The 18102-nt window shown below is 46.5% G+C and overlaps 1 protein-coding gene across 1 annotated transcript in view; it reads right to left on the bottom strand.

Annotated features, from left to right (window-relative positions):
• LOC119446009 (uncharacterized) overlaps positions 1–18102 on the bottom strand; it is a 29811-nt gene that overhangs the window by 4144 nt on the left and 7565 nt on the right. Inside the window, exons 2-4 of the mRNA XM_037710316.2 lie at positions 15978–16165; positions 8994–9181; positions 1264–1355 (exon numbers count right to left, since the gene is read on the bottom strand). Of these exons, the coding sequence (XP_037566244.1) occupies positions 1264–1355; positions 8994–9181; positions 15978–16165 (468 nt within the window). The remainder of the gene's footprint in view (positions 1–1263; positions 1356–8993; positions 9182–15977; positions 16166–18102) is intronic.

Here is an 18102-nt window from a genome sequence, read left to right as displayed (position 1 = left end):
ACGTGTCCTGCGCTGACCGACTCCAACATATGCCCGCGACATGCTGTGACGTCAGGGTGACGTTGCGGATTTTCAAGTTTGTGATATTTAGGCGGCAGAAATTCCTCAAAGCCGGGTGACACGGGGTCTGCCCTGCGTCTTCTCTGGACCTAGATAAAGTTATCTGACTCACTCACTCACTCGCCGAATTGAATCTTTGGTTCTTATTTTAATACGCACTGTAATTCTTGTTCACCGATAAGCCGCTAACTATAGTCCCGGGCAGAGGCTGTCCAAATTTGTGACGTCGCGGAGCTGGAACTATAGCGCGGAAACTTGAAAGTGGCGTCGCCACCTTTTTCTTGTAGCTGCGTCTTTTCTGGCTTTTATATACCAAGTCTCAGCGCACGGCGAGATTGACGATTCCGGTGGCCTAGGAACGCAATATGCTAATCAACATACCTACCCAATATTCCTCTTCAGTGCCTCTTTCATATACAGACTCTTGCGCGAAGCGGACGCAAGATCTTCCAGACACCTACATAGATGGAATCACGAGGCCGAGGGTGAACCGTTCCTTTCATCCTTTTTAATCATGACCACTCTGCGGCCGCATCATTTCGATTCAGGGAAGAGTCCACAATGGCTGTCGTCGTAAAGCGTTCATAAGCTGGGAAAACGTGTGTATACACCGGGCAACAATTCCGATAAACACGCGCACACGCACCTATTTCGTTCGTCCCTGCAAAACGGTAACTATGTAGTGCGTAGGCGCCGCTAGATCTGGCTGATATATATCCTTTCCAGGTTAATTCAAACACCTCAGCTGAAGTAGCGAGCCATGCGTTTAGCAGGGTTGATATCTACAGCTTCCATTATTAACCTCTCTCGTTCACCCTCTCTCTCGCTCACTCAGCAACGAGGGCATTGCAATGACTGCGGGTGACTTGTGGTCGGTGATAAGAACGGCTTATTCAGTTGCATGGTTATTGCAGTTTAATGGTTGCACTTGCAGGTGTTTAAAGTTGAGTTAATATAGGTGCTGACAAATATAGCGAAAGGTCACATCATATTAACATTCATTGCAATATATATATATATATATATATATATATATATATATATATACCTACGCCATTAACACGATGGATGACGATACCATGTTGACGGATTCCGCAATCTAAACTTTCGCAACGAATTTTCCCAGACCAATCATTTGTTCTCTTTTCTTTATGAAAAGATGATAGAGAGAAAGCGAACCCGCACAGCGTGCCGACGACTCACAGGATGAGCAGTATGGATCCAGTGCTGAGACCTCCCGACGATGTGGCCGGCGCGCTGCCGCATGCTCCGTCGTACGGCACGGTCACGTTGCGCTGCGCACAAACAAAACACGTGCATGGTGAGGCGACGGCTATACCCGTCGCAAACGCGCCTCATTGTAGGTTCGCCCCGTCACCTAAACAAAGCCTCCAAGTTACAGTGCGTGCCACGTGTCTCAGGCGGAGACGTTTAAGAGGAAGCTTTTCCACGGTGTGCTGGTCCAATACACGTTAACGAAGAAATCGTCTTGTTCGGCATTCACTGCACCGAACTTGATGAGGTCTGTTGCATTCAAAGGAAAACATTTAAGGTCTAATGACTATAGGAAGCAGATTTATTAATATGAAGACATTACGCGAAAATCCGACGTTGTCGTCGGCGGCGTGACCGAAAGATGGTACCAAAAATGGCCGCCTTCATACTCAAGGACTAGAATTATGTTATCTGCAACAGGCTATTTTTTAAAAGTCCGTAAAACTTGAAAATGATCATCCTCTATATGAATAAACAAGCTAGGAAGATAATTTTACCTTCCATTGTTGTTTTTTTTCCCCTTTTTCTTTTTACAACTAAAACCAAACAAGCCTATACCGAAGTCAATAATAACTTCCAACTTGGTGCTTCGGTCGATTGGAAAGTGGCAGCATCCGTGTTTCGAGTGTCTGCAAAACAGGAATTCTAACTCCACGTACAGCTGTATTCACGAGCTCGATGCACGGGCTCTTTAACATCAGCGCGAGCCTAAACCCCGCTATACTGTACTACACGTAGGAATATCTGCCGTCGTATAGCTGTTCGCGACTGAGTACAGCTGTTAGTCAAGCGGAGGGGAAATTCAAAGAAATAAAGAGGAAGAAAACAAAGAATAGAATAGCGCAATGCGTTCGCCGAACACAGCAAGGAATCAATCAAATCTGACACCTTACAAGAGATCCAGCGGAACGGAGAGAAAGGTTAACGACCCCTCATTGTCTCTCGACATACGAGTATACTCGACATATGCGTTTGTATGCGACAATGCCTGTCTGTATAAAATGCATAAGGTCAACAGTATTTCACGGAGGGCGCCGCCGAAAAGCTAGTGAGAGTTACCGGACTACACCACAACCAACAACTATTGCTACCACCACCACTGCTACTGCACTACTACTACTACTACTACTACTACTACTACTACTACTACTACTACTACTACTACTACTACTACTACTACTACTACTACTACTACTACTACTACTATAGGGACGCGTGCTTTCACGGGGAGCGAACGCACGGCGGAGAGCAAACGCCAATTCTTCCGTCGCGCGAAAGGCCGTGGGGGGACGGGAGGGAGGGAGGGGAGGCGACGTTTCGCTGCGGCACCAAATGCGCATTTATATAAAAACGTTGCGAGGCGAGAAGGTGGTAAAGACTTCCGACGCTGCTCGACGAGTGTCCCGTTCTGATCTCGTCGAAAATTCTCCTTCTCCCTTCCTCACATCTTTATCTCCCACTTCCCCTGACGCTGCGCCCGTGCGAGTTAATCATGACTAACTATATAAAAGTAACATTTAAAGAATTTAATTATTACATCACTAATGCAACAACCAAGCACCTTTAACACTGAAGAAGCAATAGGCATGTTCTATGAAGTGTTTTATTTTACCTTAATAAACCCCTTCTTCTTCGTCGAAAACCTCTCAGCCGCCCCCAGAGGCACCGGCAACAGTCACCAACGCCGAGCGCGTTCGGTGCGAACGCGGGCAAAACGCCGAACGGCGTCGACAACAGTTCTGCGCGTTTCTGGTGCTGCTGCATGTCCAAGTTTATACAGCTGATAAAACTACTATTCTTACCCCGTATAGCTCTCTACTAATTTGCTATCGCAATTGATGCTTCGCCTTTCGGGTGAAACTGCGACATTTTATTTAACATATAGTACTTTCGAGTAGCGAACCTCGAATAAATAAATAAATAAATAAATAAATAAATAAATAAATAAATAAATAAATAAATAAATAAATAAATAAATAAATAAATAAATAAATAAATAAATAAATAAATAAATAAATAAATAAATATTCTGTGGCGATTTCGCGGTAAATTCAAGAGAAATGCGTTACCGTTACGTCGCATCCCTTTGAGGTCCCCAATCCATGATTTAAACCATGTTAACGACATTGCAAAGTGTCCGGCCTCTTTGAGGAGCGAATTGCAACTGCCGGTGGTCAGGAGAATACCTATGTATATATCATCATCATCAGCCTATATTCTTATGTCCATTGCAGGACGAAGGCCTCTCCCTGCTATATATATATATATATATATATATATATATATATATATATACGGTCTCCTAAGCTCTTCTTGCTCTCCCGTCATCTCTTTACCTCTACCACGTGACCAGCATCCCACACTTCACAGACACTATTTCCACTTTGACATTCTTAAAGCTAACGCATTACAATAACTTTATATCCGTCGACAAATCTACCATATTCGGCAACTTCACCAGACCGCAGCCTCCATTACATTTCGCAGCAGCACAAACATATGAATACAGATGGTAACATCCAAACAGAGAGATAGAGAAATGAAGATTTCAAACATGTCCGACTGACATCCGTCGGCAAAGCACGCGAGCCCTCGCGTAGCCATGAAAGTAATAAGCGCTATACGGCGGGCGTATTTGCGGTGGCAATGGAGCGTTTCGTTATAGCGCTGTGAGTTCCTCATCGTGATGCGCTGAACCGAACCTCAGGCGCGTGCACGCCAGCACAGCCGCGCATGCGCAGACAAAGCATTCAGCTGATTGCAGAAGAGGAACGCGCATCACGCTGTGCTAAAACAGCCTCTTATAGTGAAACTATAGGCGCGTCATACAGTGCAGATGTATGCAGGGTTTTTTTTTTTTTTTAGCTGCACCAAATTTTACAAATGAGAAAAATATAAATCTTTGTCACGTTATGTTTACCATTCGAGTGTACGGATTGGCGGCCTCTAGATACAGAGCAATTATCGCACTTACGTGCGTAATTAGCGAAGTTACGGTAATTAACTTTGTAATTATCAACAATAGGTAGCTACAGCAAATGAGTACTTTGGGGCCCGTCCTCGACACTACCTATCCCAACGACCAAATTTTGAATAGCGGAGTTCATGTGGGAGCTACGCGAACAATTAATTCCCCTTGGCAGGCTCCTTGAAACCGAAACTGGCCGCAAAAAGAGCGTCTGTGCCGTCGATGTCGCCCCCCCCCCCTCCCTCCCCCCTGCCTTTCGTCATAGTTCTGATGTCATCGCCGGTCCGGCCGCGCGAGCAGCTTGCGTTATCTCCTTGCTGTTGATACTTAGAAAGTTAATTAACGTAACTTCGCTAATTACGGACGTAAGTGTGGAAATTGCTCTGTATCTAGAGGCCGCCAATCTGTACACTCGAATGCTAAACATAAAGTGACCAAGATATATCCCATCCTTGAATATTCACTCCGACGTATGGGAGGAATACAACGGCATTCCCTCGTTTCACTCCGCTCACTACCTGTGGGAGGATAAGGGCGGACATGACGTGATTTTATTCCGCCTTCAAAATTTTGTTCTCCCCGGGAACTCCGCACAGGGAGTTTTAAAAAACTCCCCCGCGGGAACATGTTGGTCACATGGTGCTTCCCATAAGGCTATGCGCCGCGCGAGCGACCGGCCGCGTTCGGCGGAGTCGGCGGTGCTCATGGCTGACGGTTTGTTTACATCTGTGAAGTGTTCCGTGCCAGTGTTTCGCCGATTTTCTTTCCTATACTTCCTTCCAGAAAGTGTTATAGGCCTGTCTGAAGCTCACTGTATCTCATCTTTATGTACATTAGCTGTGATCACTCTGCTGGCAGCGAAGAATGCAAGACCAACGATTTCAAGTGCGCAAATAGGCTTAGGGATATCATGAAGCTGCCGGTTGACTCGTAACGCGCTAGCACAAACGCGTAGAAACGCGCTAGAAACGCGGCCTTTCGTTAATGTTGGGTATTTATTGCCATCGTGGTGCGTGTGTCTATGTGCGCTTCGTGGCGTAGTGGTTAGCGCCGCGCGTTCGGAAGCGAGGGGTCCCTGGTTCGATTCCGCGCTACGGACACAACTTTCGGAATTTTTTTTTCATTAAACGCCGGAAGCGTTCTCCGGAAGCCGGAATCTGGCTTCCGGAACCGGAAGCGGAAGTCGGCTTCCGGTTATACTATACGTGTACATATATATGTATATATGGGTATACATGCATATACGGACACACAACGCCATCTATTGAGCAATTCATAAAACTAGACGTGGCTACCTACTACGACGGGGACGAACGGGTGCCGCTATAAGGAGCTTCGCCCCTAAAACACCCTGTATTTAGTTGGGCTCCATGCGAACAAGGTCACCGATCGTCGTTTGAAGTCTAATTCGAATAATCGTAGACTGCACGTTCAAATCACGTCACTCTAAAGTGCTTTTAATGCTGTGCGCTTCCCCCCCCCCCCTCCCGCCCTTTCGCCCCTCGATCACCTATGTATGAATGCATAAAAGCAATTTAAAATTAAATTAGGGGGTTTTACGTGCCACAACCACGATTTGATTATGAGACACGCCGTAGTAGGGGACTGCGGAATAATTTGGACCCCCTGGGGTTATTTAGCGTTCACCTAAATCTAAGTACACGGGTGTTTTCGCATTTCGCCTCATATAGAAATGCAGCCGCCGTGGCCGGGATTCGATCCGGCGGCCGCGTGCTTCGCATGCCCAACACCACTAAGCAACCACGGCGGGTATCAAAACAATTTCTATTCGCAGGTACCGGTGGTGCTTCGTTTGAACATATAGTTTCCGGAAAGGTGGTTTGCTCTTTGATTGAGAGATATATACAAGCTTTTAATGATATTCTGGATATGTTTGCCTCGCTGATCACCTGCGCTATAGACTCCAGGTGCTTGGTGGTAATTACGGCAGACACAATAGTCACACACCCGCCGTGGTTGCTCAGTGGCTATGGTGTTGGGCTGCTGAGCACGAGGTCGCGGGATCGAATCCCGGCCACGGCGGCCGCATTTCGATGGGGGCGAAATGCAAAAACACCCGTGTACTTAGATTTAGGTGCACGTTAAAGAACCCCAGGTGGTCCAAAGTTCCGGAGTCCTCCACTACGGCGTGCCTCATAATCAGAACTGGTTTTGGCGCGTAAAACCCCATATTAAAAAAAAAACGATAGTCACACAAACAGCACATACATTCACAGATACACGCATACACTATAAAGCTATTCACAAAGTTTCCTTGAGGCCTGTGGAACTTAGAAACACCAGCAACGCTATTGCACGTGTGGTGCTTCTCCACGGGCTAAGAACGTGCAGCTCGAGTCGATCTGCGAGTGTTGCGTGGCCTTCATAGATTGTCTTTTTGACAAGTAGCGGCAGCAGATTTTCTTTTGGTAAGAGCTTTCCAGCATTTGAGTTTTGTTTTTTTTTTTCATGCAGTTCGCTGCTATTTCTCGTCGGTAAGACCGTTAGTGACAATTTCGGACCACGGGAAAAAGGAGCTTTGACATGTGAACAAAGTCGGCGACAAAACTGAGATCAACAAAACCTAACCGCTACAATCTATGACTATCCTTACTACTAAGAGTGGTAGCGTGGGATTTCTGTTAAATTACGGCAAAAAATGAAAGAAACTGAAGGCTGTAAGGCGTAAAAAAAAAAAAAAGAAAAAAAAAAGAAACGCGGCACGCTCGTAACAACACCGAGTGCACCATATATTGCGCCAAGCAACTCACTTTCGACGCTACATGTCAAGCTCATGCCTTAGACCTATACCCATAATGCAAAAAAGGTAAGGCGTGCAGACACGGACACAAGAGAAGAGAAGTGGACAACACAAACGCCGACTATCAACTGAAGGAACCACTGAGGCGAAAAAAGAAAGAAGACACAAAACACATCTGCGCATGCTCTAGAATGGTAGCACCACGTGTCAATCGGGTACACAAGGGGACCGAAGGATAACTCGACAATGTCATTAGAAGTGATTTTTCGTCAAACGCCAGAGCCTAGCCGCGCACGCGGGCCCGCCTCTTTATTGAAAACATTCATTGAAGGTTTGCTTACGCACGCTGCGGTTTCCTCCCTTTTTTTTTCCTTTCTTTTTCTTTTTTGCTATCTTGTAGCTTTCCAATGCATTTAACTTCCGTGTACAGCCTGCAGTAAACGTTAGAAGGTCAGCGATCTGTATTATTGCATGTCCCTTCCTTCTCGCTGTTTAGACGTCGTAATAAAAAAAAAATTAAATTATGGGGTTTTACGTGCCAGAAACACGATTTGATTATGAGGCACGCCGTAGCGGGGGACTCCGGAAATTTGGACCACCTGGGGTTCTTTAACGTGCACCTAAATCTAAGTACACGGGTGTTTTTCGCATTTCGCCCCCATCGAAATGCGGCCGCCGGGGCCGGGATTCGATCCCGCGACCTCGTGCTCAGCAGCCCAACACCATAGCCACTGAGCAACCACGCCGGTTGACGTCGATATATATGTACCAGCCAGTCGACGTCAACGGCCTAGCTATGCTTCTGCAACCTAGTATACCTCGGTAATCTCAACCTTTAGACTGCCTCTTCATGCTTCGTTCACCTTCCATGAACAGGAGCACGGCTCGCTTCTGATTTCCCAGTGTTCGTTGGACACAGACGATAGCCTGTATGTACAAAGCCCCATTCATCGTAGAGTCACTGGAAACTTTTTTTTCCTGCGACTTTAATTCGTCGTTGGCGTCAGCGCCTCCTTACGCCAACCCACGCATTCTATAGCTTTACCCACCAACAAGGTTCCCTCAATGCCGCGTCGTGTTTGACACCGGCGCCACCTCATACGAGCCCTTCCGAGAATAGCGGAACTTACCACATCACGGAGACGGCTTATTTTTGAGTCCCTCGAAATAAGGAAAAGAACCTAAATGAAAATGAGGGTAGCCCGCACCACCAAAGTATCGCAAGGCTCAAGCCAACCAAAAGAAAATGAATAGGGGTATAACCCTAAGAAAAGTTTAGTGAAAAGCGGCGTCCTGGTCGTCCTGGCTTGTTACCTCATGAATGAATGACGCAGTAAAACGCACGACCAAAGCAAGCCAGTGTCTGTATTTGATGACCTATATCTATCATTAACCGTCACCTCTGACGCACGAAAGCGATGACAACCGAACACTCGCGGCGCTTAATCATAACATTGTTGTGATCGGCTATGATAATGAAATTAATGCACTCCGCTCACCTAGTTTTTCGGTCTCCGGCATACCTCCTCTGACTGCGCCGATCAGTACGTGGGCGTGTGAATGACCTACGTGCGGCTTGCGAATTTAATCGCGATAGTAGAGGGAGTGGATGTTGCCATGCGCTAGTCGCTGTCGCGTTCTTCTAGAAATTTATAGCGGAAAATACCTAGACGAAATATTTTTTCTTGTCGATCGCGTGAACGATCGATACGCTTGGCTGTAAGCTAGTTTTGGTCTTGTTCTTGCGAAATATTTACTTCTGCAGACAAGACGACCGTAATCCTTAGAGGGCCCACCTCTTGAATGCTTTCACATTAGGAAGCTGAATGAGATATATGGCGCCCGTTCAACGCCGGATATCTCCTTCAGTGTGATTCTTCACGATGCAACGAGAACAACTGTTCGCAAGGAATTTCTCCTCTTATGTACCTCACACGGATCTCGTTCGTCAATGTTGTTGTACGGGAGCTTCGTGACCAGGGACCCAGGTCCGATAGGAATGGGCTTGTCGTGGTCACAGGTGAATATCACGTTCGTCCTGAGTGTCTTGGACGGATCGCTGCACTTCAGCAGGCTGCCTCCTGCCTCTTGGAATTTCACCACGAAGCTGTTCTGACCTGGAGAGAGATAGAGATATGATTGATTCATTTATCTGTGCACAGTAAATTCACGCTCGGATATCTCAATGCGGTCAATTGTTTGAAATTTGAGGCATATGTGAGTTACTGAAACAGTAGGGAAGTACATGACCTGTAAGGTTTTCGCCACGCCCTATTCGTCAACACGCTGAACCGTGCGACAAGATGCACAACATGTGCACACATCACGCGTATCTACTATAAATGTGGTTTGCCAATCGCAGAACTAGTGCCAATCAGCCGATCAATGTAGACCTATTGTGCCGATTTAGTGCCGATATTGAACTAGTGCAGACTATAGTTCAGACCTAGTGCCGATAGGTCTGCCGATCGCAGAGCTACAGTGCAGGATGCTTCTTTTTTTAGGGAGTGATTAAGAACAGCCCGCTTGTTCTGATGACGTGTTTGGCGAATGTTGGAACTAGCGGGTAACAGCAAGGCCGTAGCCGCTAAAAACTAAATTTCAGCGGTACAATGATGCATGTAGTAATGCAACCAACAGGTGAATCATTGTAAACAATGCGTAAGTGTCCGAAAGTATACACACAAGAGAGAACTTGTGTATATAGCACCCCGGAGAGGTGTTGGTCCCCGGGTTTGAATCACTGACCAGGACGTATTTTTCCTCAACGGCGAAGCTTTCTTTTAGAAACCCGTTTGGGTTTGCTTTGCAGCTTCGTGTTACATTCGAGTGGATGACAATTCACAAAAGCGAGAGCAACTACCAAAAGGAGTAAAAGGGAAGACAGCTATTTAATTTAAAACATTTATTCGCGGTTTCTATTGGAAACAATATCTGTGGTAATTAACAATATCGTGTGCTTAACTGCCCAACTTCGCCCTTCATCACTATTACGTAATAGTGATGAAGGGCGAAGTTGGGCAAGTTAAGCACACGGGCTCGAGCCAGTGTTGCCAGGTTTGGCTATATATAGCCAAATTGGGCTACAGGAAGAAATTTTTGGCGTCGACTTGAATATCGTCGACAGAATACCGCCCCAAGGGCGGCATTCTGTAAGAGTCCAATTAGTGGACTGTCCATTTCGGCTGTCACTGATTGGCTGCTGCTTGATGTGCAGGAAGTTGCCAGCCAGTCTCCTTCCTGCACGTGAAGCAGAAGCCAATCAGCGACAGCCGAAATGGACAGTCCACTAATTGGACTCTTACAGAATACCGCCCCTGGACGAGTTGGCTATGTGGCTATATTTGGGCTACTGAAAATCTGCGACTTGGCCTTGTTTGGGCTATAAGTGGCACCCTAATCCATGCTCCAGAGGCGGCTCTGATCGGGTAGTAGCAAATCTCGAAGGTCATATGTTTGAGCTGGCTGAGCCGGCCGCGTGGCTGTGCGTGTGTGCGTGCGCGAAATGACCCCCCCCCCTTCCCTCCCCTTCCCTTCCCTCCCCTTCCCTTCCCTCTCTGCGCCGTTGTCTTAGCCGGTGGCTTTGATCTTTGATGCACTTAAACTTACACCCCGCTTGACCATTATGCACCAGATCCCCGGGCATCGGGATGAATCTGGGAGTAGTCGGTTTTTCACAGTACACTGTACTATCATGGCTATGCTCAGGAAGGGAGAGCAAAAACATAGGGTCGGGGCCGTCGGGCGATCGTGGCGCCGACATGAAAGAAGGGAAGCACGGGTGGATGACACGCTCAAGTGTGTTCATGGCCATGTCTTAATTCTGGGTGAAGTATCGCGCAGGGCACAGCTTTCAACCTACTCCACGTATCTCGCGGGAAGTTTCACTGCCATTTTCCTTCTCCTGCTAGATGAATTTTTGTTCGTGCTTACATTCGAGATTCATTTCGATAGGCTGGACGTAAGATCGGATCCTCATCCGAGAGGAGAATCCAAACATGGGAAGTTCTGGTGCTTTTACTTCTATATGGTTTGCCCGTATAACGTGACGGATGCAGATATACTCATCTGCATTTGGGGCCCCAAATAAATAGCGCCGAAGCCACTGCGCATGCACAAGATGCGAACTGTGTTTGGGTTTTGCGTCGGGCACGCTATTTCATCGATTTAGCGGGAACCCCAAAAGCTGCCCCAAAAGCTTTCGTCAACAAACATGGCGGCGCCCATCGAAGCGACGGCTCTAACCTAGCACCAAACTGGGCTCGATTCGCGGTAGCGAGTGAAGTTCGTAAGCTAGGAGAAATGATTGTGGTTATCGCTTTCTCTCAACTAACATGCGTAATGAAGATTGATTCATTAGACGCCGCTGATTCCGAATTCAATTGTCGATATCATGGCTCGTAAGCCTAACACGGATTGACTTGGCTGGGCGAAGGCACGTAAAGTTGGTTACTCAAAACTAAGCGCAACAAGTTGCTTGCAGCTAATAGAATAAGTTCTAAATTGTAATTAAACACGAAAATCTAAATTACTCCTCTTATCATAAAATGGTATATTTTATTTTAATATTTATGCCCCAACGCTAACACCCGCAAAGCTCTTTGGGGCCCGAAAATTTGGGGGCCCCTATAGCACATAAACATGGTTTGCTTTTTGACCGTAACCGGTTTTCACAGCATAACCACTGTTATCAATTTGTTGTTTACCTTTGCTCTTTGTGTGCCGTCGCGGCTATTACCATTTCGAGGGAGTTACCTTCGGGACGTGCTCGTCGCCGAAAACGACTGCGCGCTTCTTACACTGGTGTGCCGTTTTGTGCAGTAATCGTTTAAAGCTTCGCTTACACCGACTCAGACAGCGAGTGGCCTCTGTTGTCTGACACTTTATTTTAACGCATGTTCTTGCAGTGTTAGAGACCTAAGATGGCGGCCAAGGCCGGTATTTTGTAGCGATGCCTTTAAAGTAATAATGCCTTTTCGCGCTTTGTCAGTGGTCAGAGCGACGGTCCGCTCACGATATCAACGTTGATAACGCGAGCGGACCATAGCTCTGACCACTGACAAAGCGCGATAAGCGCGAAAGGCATTATTACTTTAAAGGCATCGCTACAAAATACCGGCCCATGTTGATGTAAATGGATAGTATATAGAGCATGTACCAGCTAACCCGGGCCAAGCTAATTGAAAAAAACAACAACGAGAAAACAAGATGGGATGATGAGACAAATAACACGAGATATAATAGCGCGAATAACTTGTTTTAGCTCATAAAAAAAGAAGCCGTGAGCACGTCGCAGATCGCTGGACAGCTGAACTTCTACGCCGTGGGCATGCTGCAGATATGACGTGAGAGATCGATGATGCGAAGCATTATTTCGCGTTCACGACAGCTAAAAAGCAGAGTTCGTAGTTAATATTACTGTCAATAACTAAAAATAATAATTTAGTGCTATCTGTCATAAAATAAAAGCACTGATTTCGCCTCTGCAGCAATCGGCTGGAACTTGTATAGTTTCCGGACCCAACCGAAAAGTCTTCTGTGCAAGCATATATAATGTCGCTGTTGTTGATGTCAAGGGCCAACCGTCACGGCGGCACGGACATTTTGTTACGACGGGTTGTGCAAAAAAGGATTGCCGTAGTCGACTGTGAATATGTATACACAAATAAAACTGCCAATAAAAATGGCTATATTTGGCTACGAAACTTCTTGCACTTTTTTGTGTTTGGCTACATTTGGGCTACAACTTCTCTAGCTTTTGGCTACGCCGCCTCGTCGGACCTGGCAACACTGGCTCGAGGTTGTTGCAGTTGTTCTTTTAAATCTGGCAAAGATGTGGGCTCTGCAATAAAATCGGAATCGTAGAGCGAAAAAAAAAAAAGAGGGTTAGTGTGGCATAAGGTGCTCAAATCAGGAAGAGACTGGCTGAGACTGTGTAAGAGCGGCAAAAGTGACTGCAAATACGGGGTGATCATTTTTAAGTTTTGCGGAATTTTTAAACAAAGCCTGTTGCAGATAACATAATACTAGTCATTGATCTTGATTATTCAGAGAGGCGGACATTAGTAGCACGAGAAATCGATACACATATTCAACTAATTTACCTCTTAGTTAATTACTTTACTACACATATTGCAATTTACGAATTGTAGCCGGTGAGCTTGTCAGGCCTATCCACTTGGAATGAATTTCCAGAATGACACCAGTTTGGAGACAGGCGCTATGCCATAAAACTTGCCGTAAAAATGCACTGCGCCACTTTTTTGCAAAATTTCGCTTTTATGCACTGAAGGAAAAAAAAAAAAAACAACGGAAACGCCATTTCGCCCCACACTTTGTGAAATAAGATCTCGCAACTGGTGTCATCCTGGAAATTCATTTCAAGTGGATACGAGAACACGAAACAGCGCTGAACAACAAGACGAAGGGAGAGCACAGACACCGGCGCCCATCACATCCATAGTAGTTGAGAGCGGGGTTGCGTAGTTAGCACTCCGGAATTGGAATGACTCCGGAATCATTCCACATTTCCGCGACGCCGGAATGGAATGGGAAAGGAATTAAGCGCCTTTTGCCTGACATGGAATGGGAATGGAATTACGTGTTTTTCCGAAAATAGAGCGCTTTTTCGTCTACGCGCTATTTTTTGTCAAAATACTCGTATGCCGAAGAACCAACTAGCCCACGTTCAAACATTAGTTAGTCAGAGCCTCGAATTTAACATTAAAGCAGTATTTTTAAAATGGCTTGGCTGATTACAAGTACGGTACATTTAGAAGCAACGCGCCTATACCGCAATTCTGTCCTTATAGACGGAGTTGCTCCGAAGTTTGTCTCGACTCTTCGCGGAACTGCGGTTCTACGCCGTTGGTATCCGCCGTGCGGAAATACGGCAGCGGTATACCCCCCCCCCCCCCCCCCCCCCCTACCCTCGTGCACTGCCTTGTGATTTTTTTTTACCTCAGCGGCGTCTTCGCTCCGGCCGGGCCGGGTGGCCGCGCCGCCGCGCTGGCGCCCGTTGGCGGCTAGAGAAGCCCAGCGGTTCGTTTAGTAGTTCGCTCATACTGTGAACGCTAGACAATGCTTCGAAGCACCCCCCTCGGCTTTCTGTGCTACCAGCCCCACACTCCTTTCCAGCCTTCTATTGCAAAAAAAAAACGCTTACATAACGCACTGCCACACTGGCTCCTGCGCCCAGCGGCTCACGCACGCACTAAGTACGCCAACATGGCCCATTGGAAACAATCTTTTGAAATTACCCTTGAAGAAAACAAACAAGCTACACGCTGCAAGCTTTGCTCCGAAACTATACATGCTGTAGTCGGAGTTTCATCTAATTTGATTCGTCAACTAAACAGAAAGCACGAACGTGAGTACACGCAAGAAGAGAAAGGGCTGGCAAGCCAGCCGAAGATAACGTCGGCCTTCATTGATGGGTGCTGCTCTGTGCCGGCTCATCAAAAGGCTGCTCGTGACGACGCCATAATATAAGGTCTCCATGAACACTACTTTTCTCAGCATAAAAATACGCTATGTCGTCATTTTAGCATTAACACATTTAAGCTTAAACAATATTAAAACATTACAAGCCATTAAAACATGCTGAACAGGCAAATACTATCGGTAGCGGGAGAACTGCCCCTATGGGAATTAGTATGGTGGTTGTACTGTATCAGGTATGTCACCAAGCTACTTTCCCTCGACCTTGGTAACGTGTTTTGCGTATTTTTGCAGTTCTTAACGCGTCTGATGACATCAGCTGTATGGTGCGTTCATCGGTAACTCGATAAAACTATCAAGATGTCTTCCCTACGTTGAGTAATTACAGGAATGGAATGGCCATTCCTGGAGTGGGAATGGGCAAAGTTTTTTTTTCATTCCGAGGAATTGAAAGGAATGGAATTGCGGCACGTTCTAATTTCCCGGAATGGAATTGGAATAGAATGGGGGCGCCCATTCCGCAACACTGGTGGAGAGGCATGTGTAAGCTTACCTTCCATTTCCTTTCTTTCGAAGGAGATATCGTACGTGAGTTGCTAATTTGAAGTTAGATTCTGTGCATGCTGATTTTGGTTTTTCTGTCATTTCCTTGTGATACTGGCTGTCTACTTATGTACGATGACTGAAGCAATAAACACATACGGTTGCTAGAAAAAATCAGCGCCCGTGTCTGTGCTCTCCCTTCGTCCTGTTGTTCAGCGCTGTTTCGTCTTCTCGTAATCATGAATCAACCAGCCAAAATGCGCACCATTCTACAGTTCAAGTGGATACACCTTGCAAGCTCACCGGCTACAATTTGTATATTGCAATATGTGCCATAAAGCAATTAATTAGGAGGTTAATATCCCTCCAATGGGGTTTTGAAGGTAATAAAGTGAAGTGAAGTGAAGTTAATGAGTTATTTTTTGTTAATTCGTTTAACATGTGTTTCGATTTCTCGTGCTAGTAACGTCCGCCTCTCCGAATAGTCCAGCTCAAGGACAAGAATTATGCTATGTCCCACAGGCGATCTTTAAAAATTCAATAAAACTTAAAAGTAATTATTCCGTATAATCTGTGGTGTGTATGAAGAAACGACAAACTTATAGATAGTAAAGTTTCGGTTAGACAAGATGTTCCTGGGATCTCCTCTTTCCTTATTTTTTTCAAGCGAAGCTTGCATTGCCGCACAAGTGTCGGCGGGGGTGTCACGCTAAAACCCTATATATCGAAAACCTGTCGAAAACTCGCATCTCTCTCACTTCGTATATACCAAAATTGGCATGAAAAGGTATGAATGTATGACTAACATGACTGATAGGTCATGACAACAATAACATCACATGCTCTTCAGTTACGTCACGATTAAGGGTAACGAAATCACGTGTGGAGCCTACCCGCATGGGATATGCGGGTACGCCAGGTGAATCTCACCGTTTGCCTGCAGGGTCGTGAACTGGCCCATGGGCTTGGCCGCGGTGGTATTCAGCCATTCGCACGCTTTGTCTTTGCCGCACTGCTGCTCCTTCCCATCGCCACAGAAACTCAGGGTCCAAAAGCAGCTTTGGGCTCCCATCGTGACGCAGGGGGCGCTGCCTTTGACGTCCACGTGCCACGCAGTCCTGCGAAGCAAAGCACGAATGTCCAGCATTGGAATGAACGGACGAAGCTGTATGGGCGCAAGGGCAAAGGTTATAGGCTACTCACGGGGTAAAATGGCAAATCGCTAGCATCTTATTAAGAAAAAGCAAAGATAGGACTACAATAGAACCTCTTTACAGTGAAGCCGCCGGGACACCCCCCCTCCTAATATCATCACTATTTCAGTATTTTAACTATAGTGATATTTCGCTATCTTGCCCTTTCTACAGCTACAATAGATGTTTTTAGGGTCACTTGGTTGATTTTAGTTCAGAATAGCGCAAATTTGTTCTGTATTTGCACGCAGTTTGATCATCTAAGCGCTGACTTAGCAAAGCAGCTTCTCTTGCCGAGGAGGCACAGAATCTTCCGCATTGACATGATGGGGAGTTGACGGGCCCAATTTAACGCCGTCGCTTGCACCACTTGTACTGCTTTTATAAGTAAGGACTGGACAACCTCACAGAGACTGCTTCTGTTTCCCCAGGCTGCACAACGCTGTTGGTACCACGCAAGATGCAGACCAAAGGAAAGGACGGGCTGCTGTCATTAGACGTGTGGACTCTGCCACCATTTGTTAGGCGCACCATGAAAGGAAAGCATGGTGACCACTCCGATACAGATTCAAGGAAACCAGTGCGCGAACGAATTGCCGTAGTTGCGGAAACTGTGTGCCGAAGGAGGCAAAACGCGTAGCGCATCAGAAACAGGACACCAGAAGAAGAACACAGACAACACAGACGTTTGGCGCGGTGAGTGCGACCGTTGCTTGCTCCGCCATCGCCAAGGTACGTGTCATAGTTTTGAAAGAAAGAGCGAGATGACAAATCTCAAAGAATAAAGTAGAACACACAGTATAGGGCCCGTACCTGCAGGTCACACTACTAAAGAATGTAAAATAAAATAAATAGTTGCTGGGTTACAAACGTGCCCCTAAGTTCGTCGCTTCTATAAAAGCAAGGAGAGCGCGATGAGCTTCATCACGTCGAGACGCACAACCACTGGGGTATAAACATTCGTCTAGAATGTTTATACCACACCACAGGCCAAGAAGATGATAGTTCCTCACTAGCGATATGCGTTGCGCACTGAAAGCGGGACACTCCAATATCAGCTGATGAAGTGTCTCGCAGCCACCGCAAGACGTACACGATGGACTAGTCACACGTCCTTGTCTGTATAAACGTTCGCGCACGTTCAGACAGCCAACCCTTAGCTTGAGTAGTTGCACGAGGCAAGCCTCGATCGCGAACACGCGGCGGGAACGTTCCATTTGCGACGTGCTGGTCTGGATGCTGCCTGAGTAGGGGGCGACGAATCAGCAGACGAGCGTCATCAGGCTTGCACAAAATTTTAGGGCAAGCACAGTCGGTATGAGTGCAAGTGATGTGAAGCCAGTCGATCAGTATCTTCATTTACGGCAATCCCTACGTGCGAAGGTATCCATTGAGCAACGAAAGGCACCCCACGTGATAAAATTTTGTTGGCAGAGTCAGTAACGCTGTGCACAATTGGGCAATCAACCTGACTGCGTTGTAATCTGCTAGTCCGTAAATATGACAATCATCGGTGTGGTTAACTCCTCTTGCACGTATTTCAGTGCAACATTAATTGCTGCTAGCTCCGCAGTTGTTGGCGAGGCTGGATGGGGTATATGAAATATACGTCGTATTCGAGTTGAAGGGAAGAAAAAAGCTGCAGAGGCGCCTTGACCGCCGCTGTGTACAGATGCATCTGTACATACTTGAAGGTAATCTAGATATCTGTCAAACATGTGCGACTGAGCTAATTGGAATACGGCCGAAGCAGGCATATCAGACTTTTTGTGTATGTCAGGGATTGTAAGGTAAATGGGCAGCACGTGTTTGGTGATATCTTGCGGCGGCGAAGGCGTAACTGAAGCATCATGTTCAGAAAT

The sequence above is a fragment of the Dermacentor silvarum genome, chromosome 3 (assembly GCF_013339745.2).
Source record: "Dermacentor silvarum isolate Dsil-2018 chromosome 3, BIME_Dsil_1.4, whole genome shotgun sequence".
Taxonomy (NCBI): Eukaryota; Metazoa; Arthropoda; class Arachnida; order Ixodida; family Ixodidae; genus Dermacentor; species Dermacentor silvarum.
This window is presented reverse-complemented; position numbering and strand designations above follow the sequence as displayed.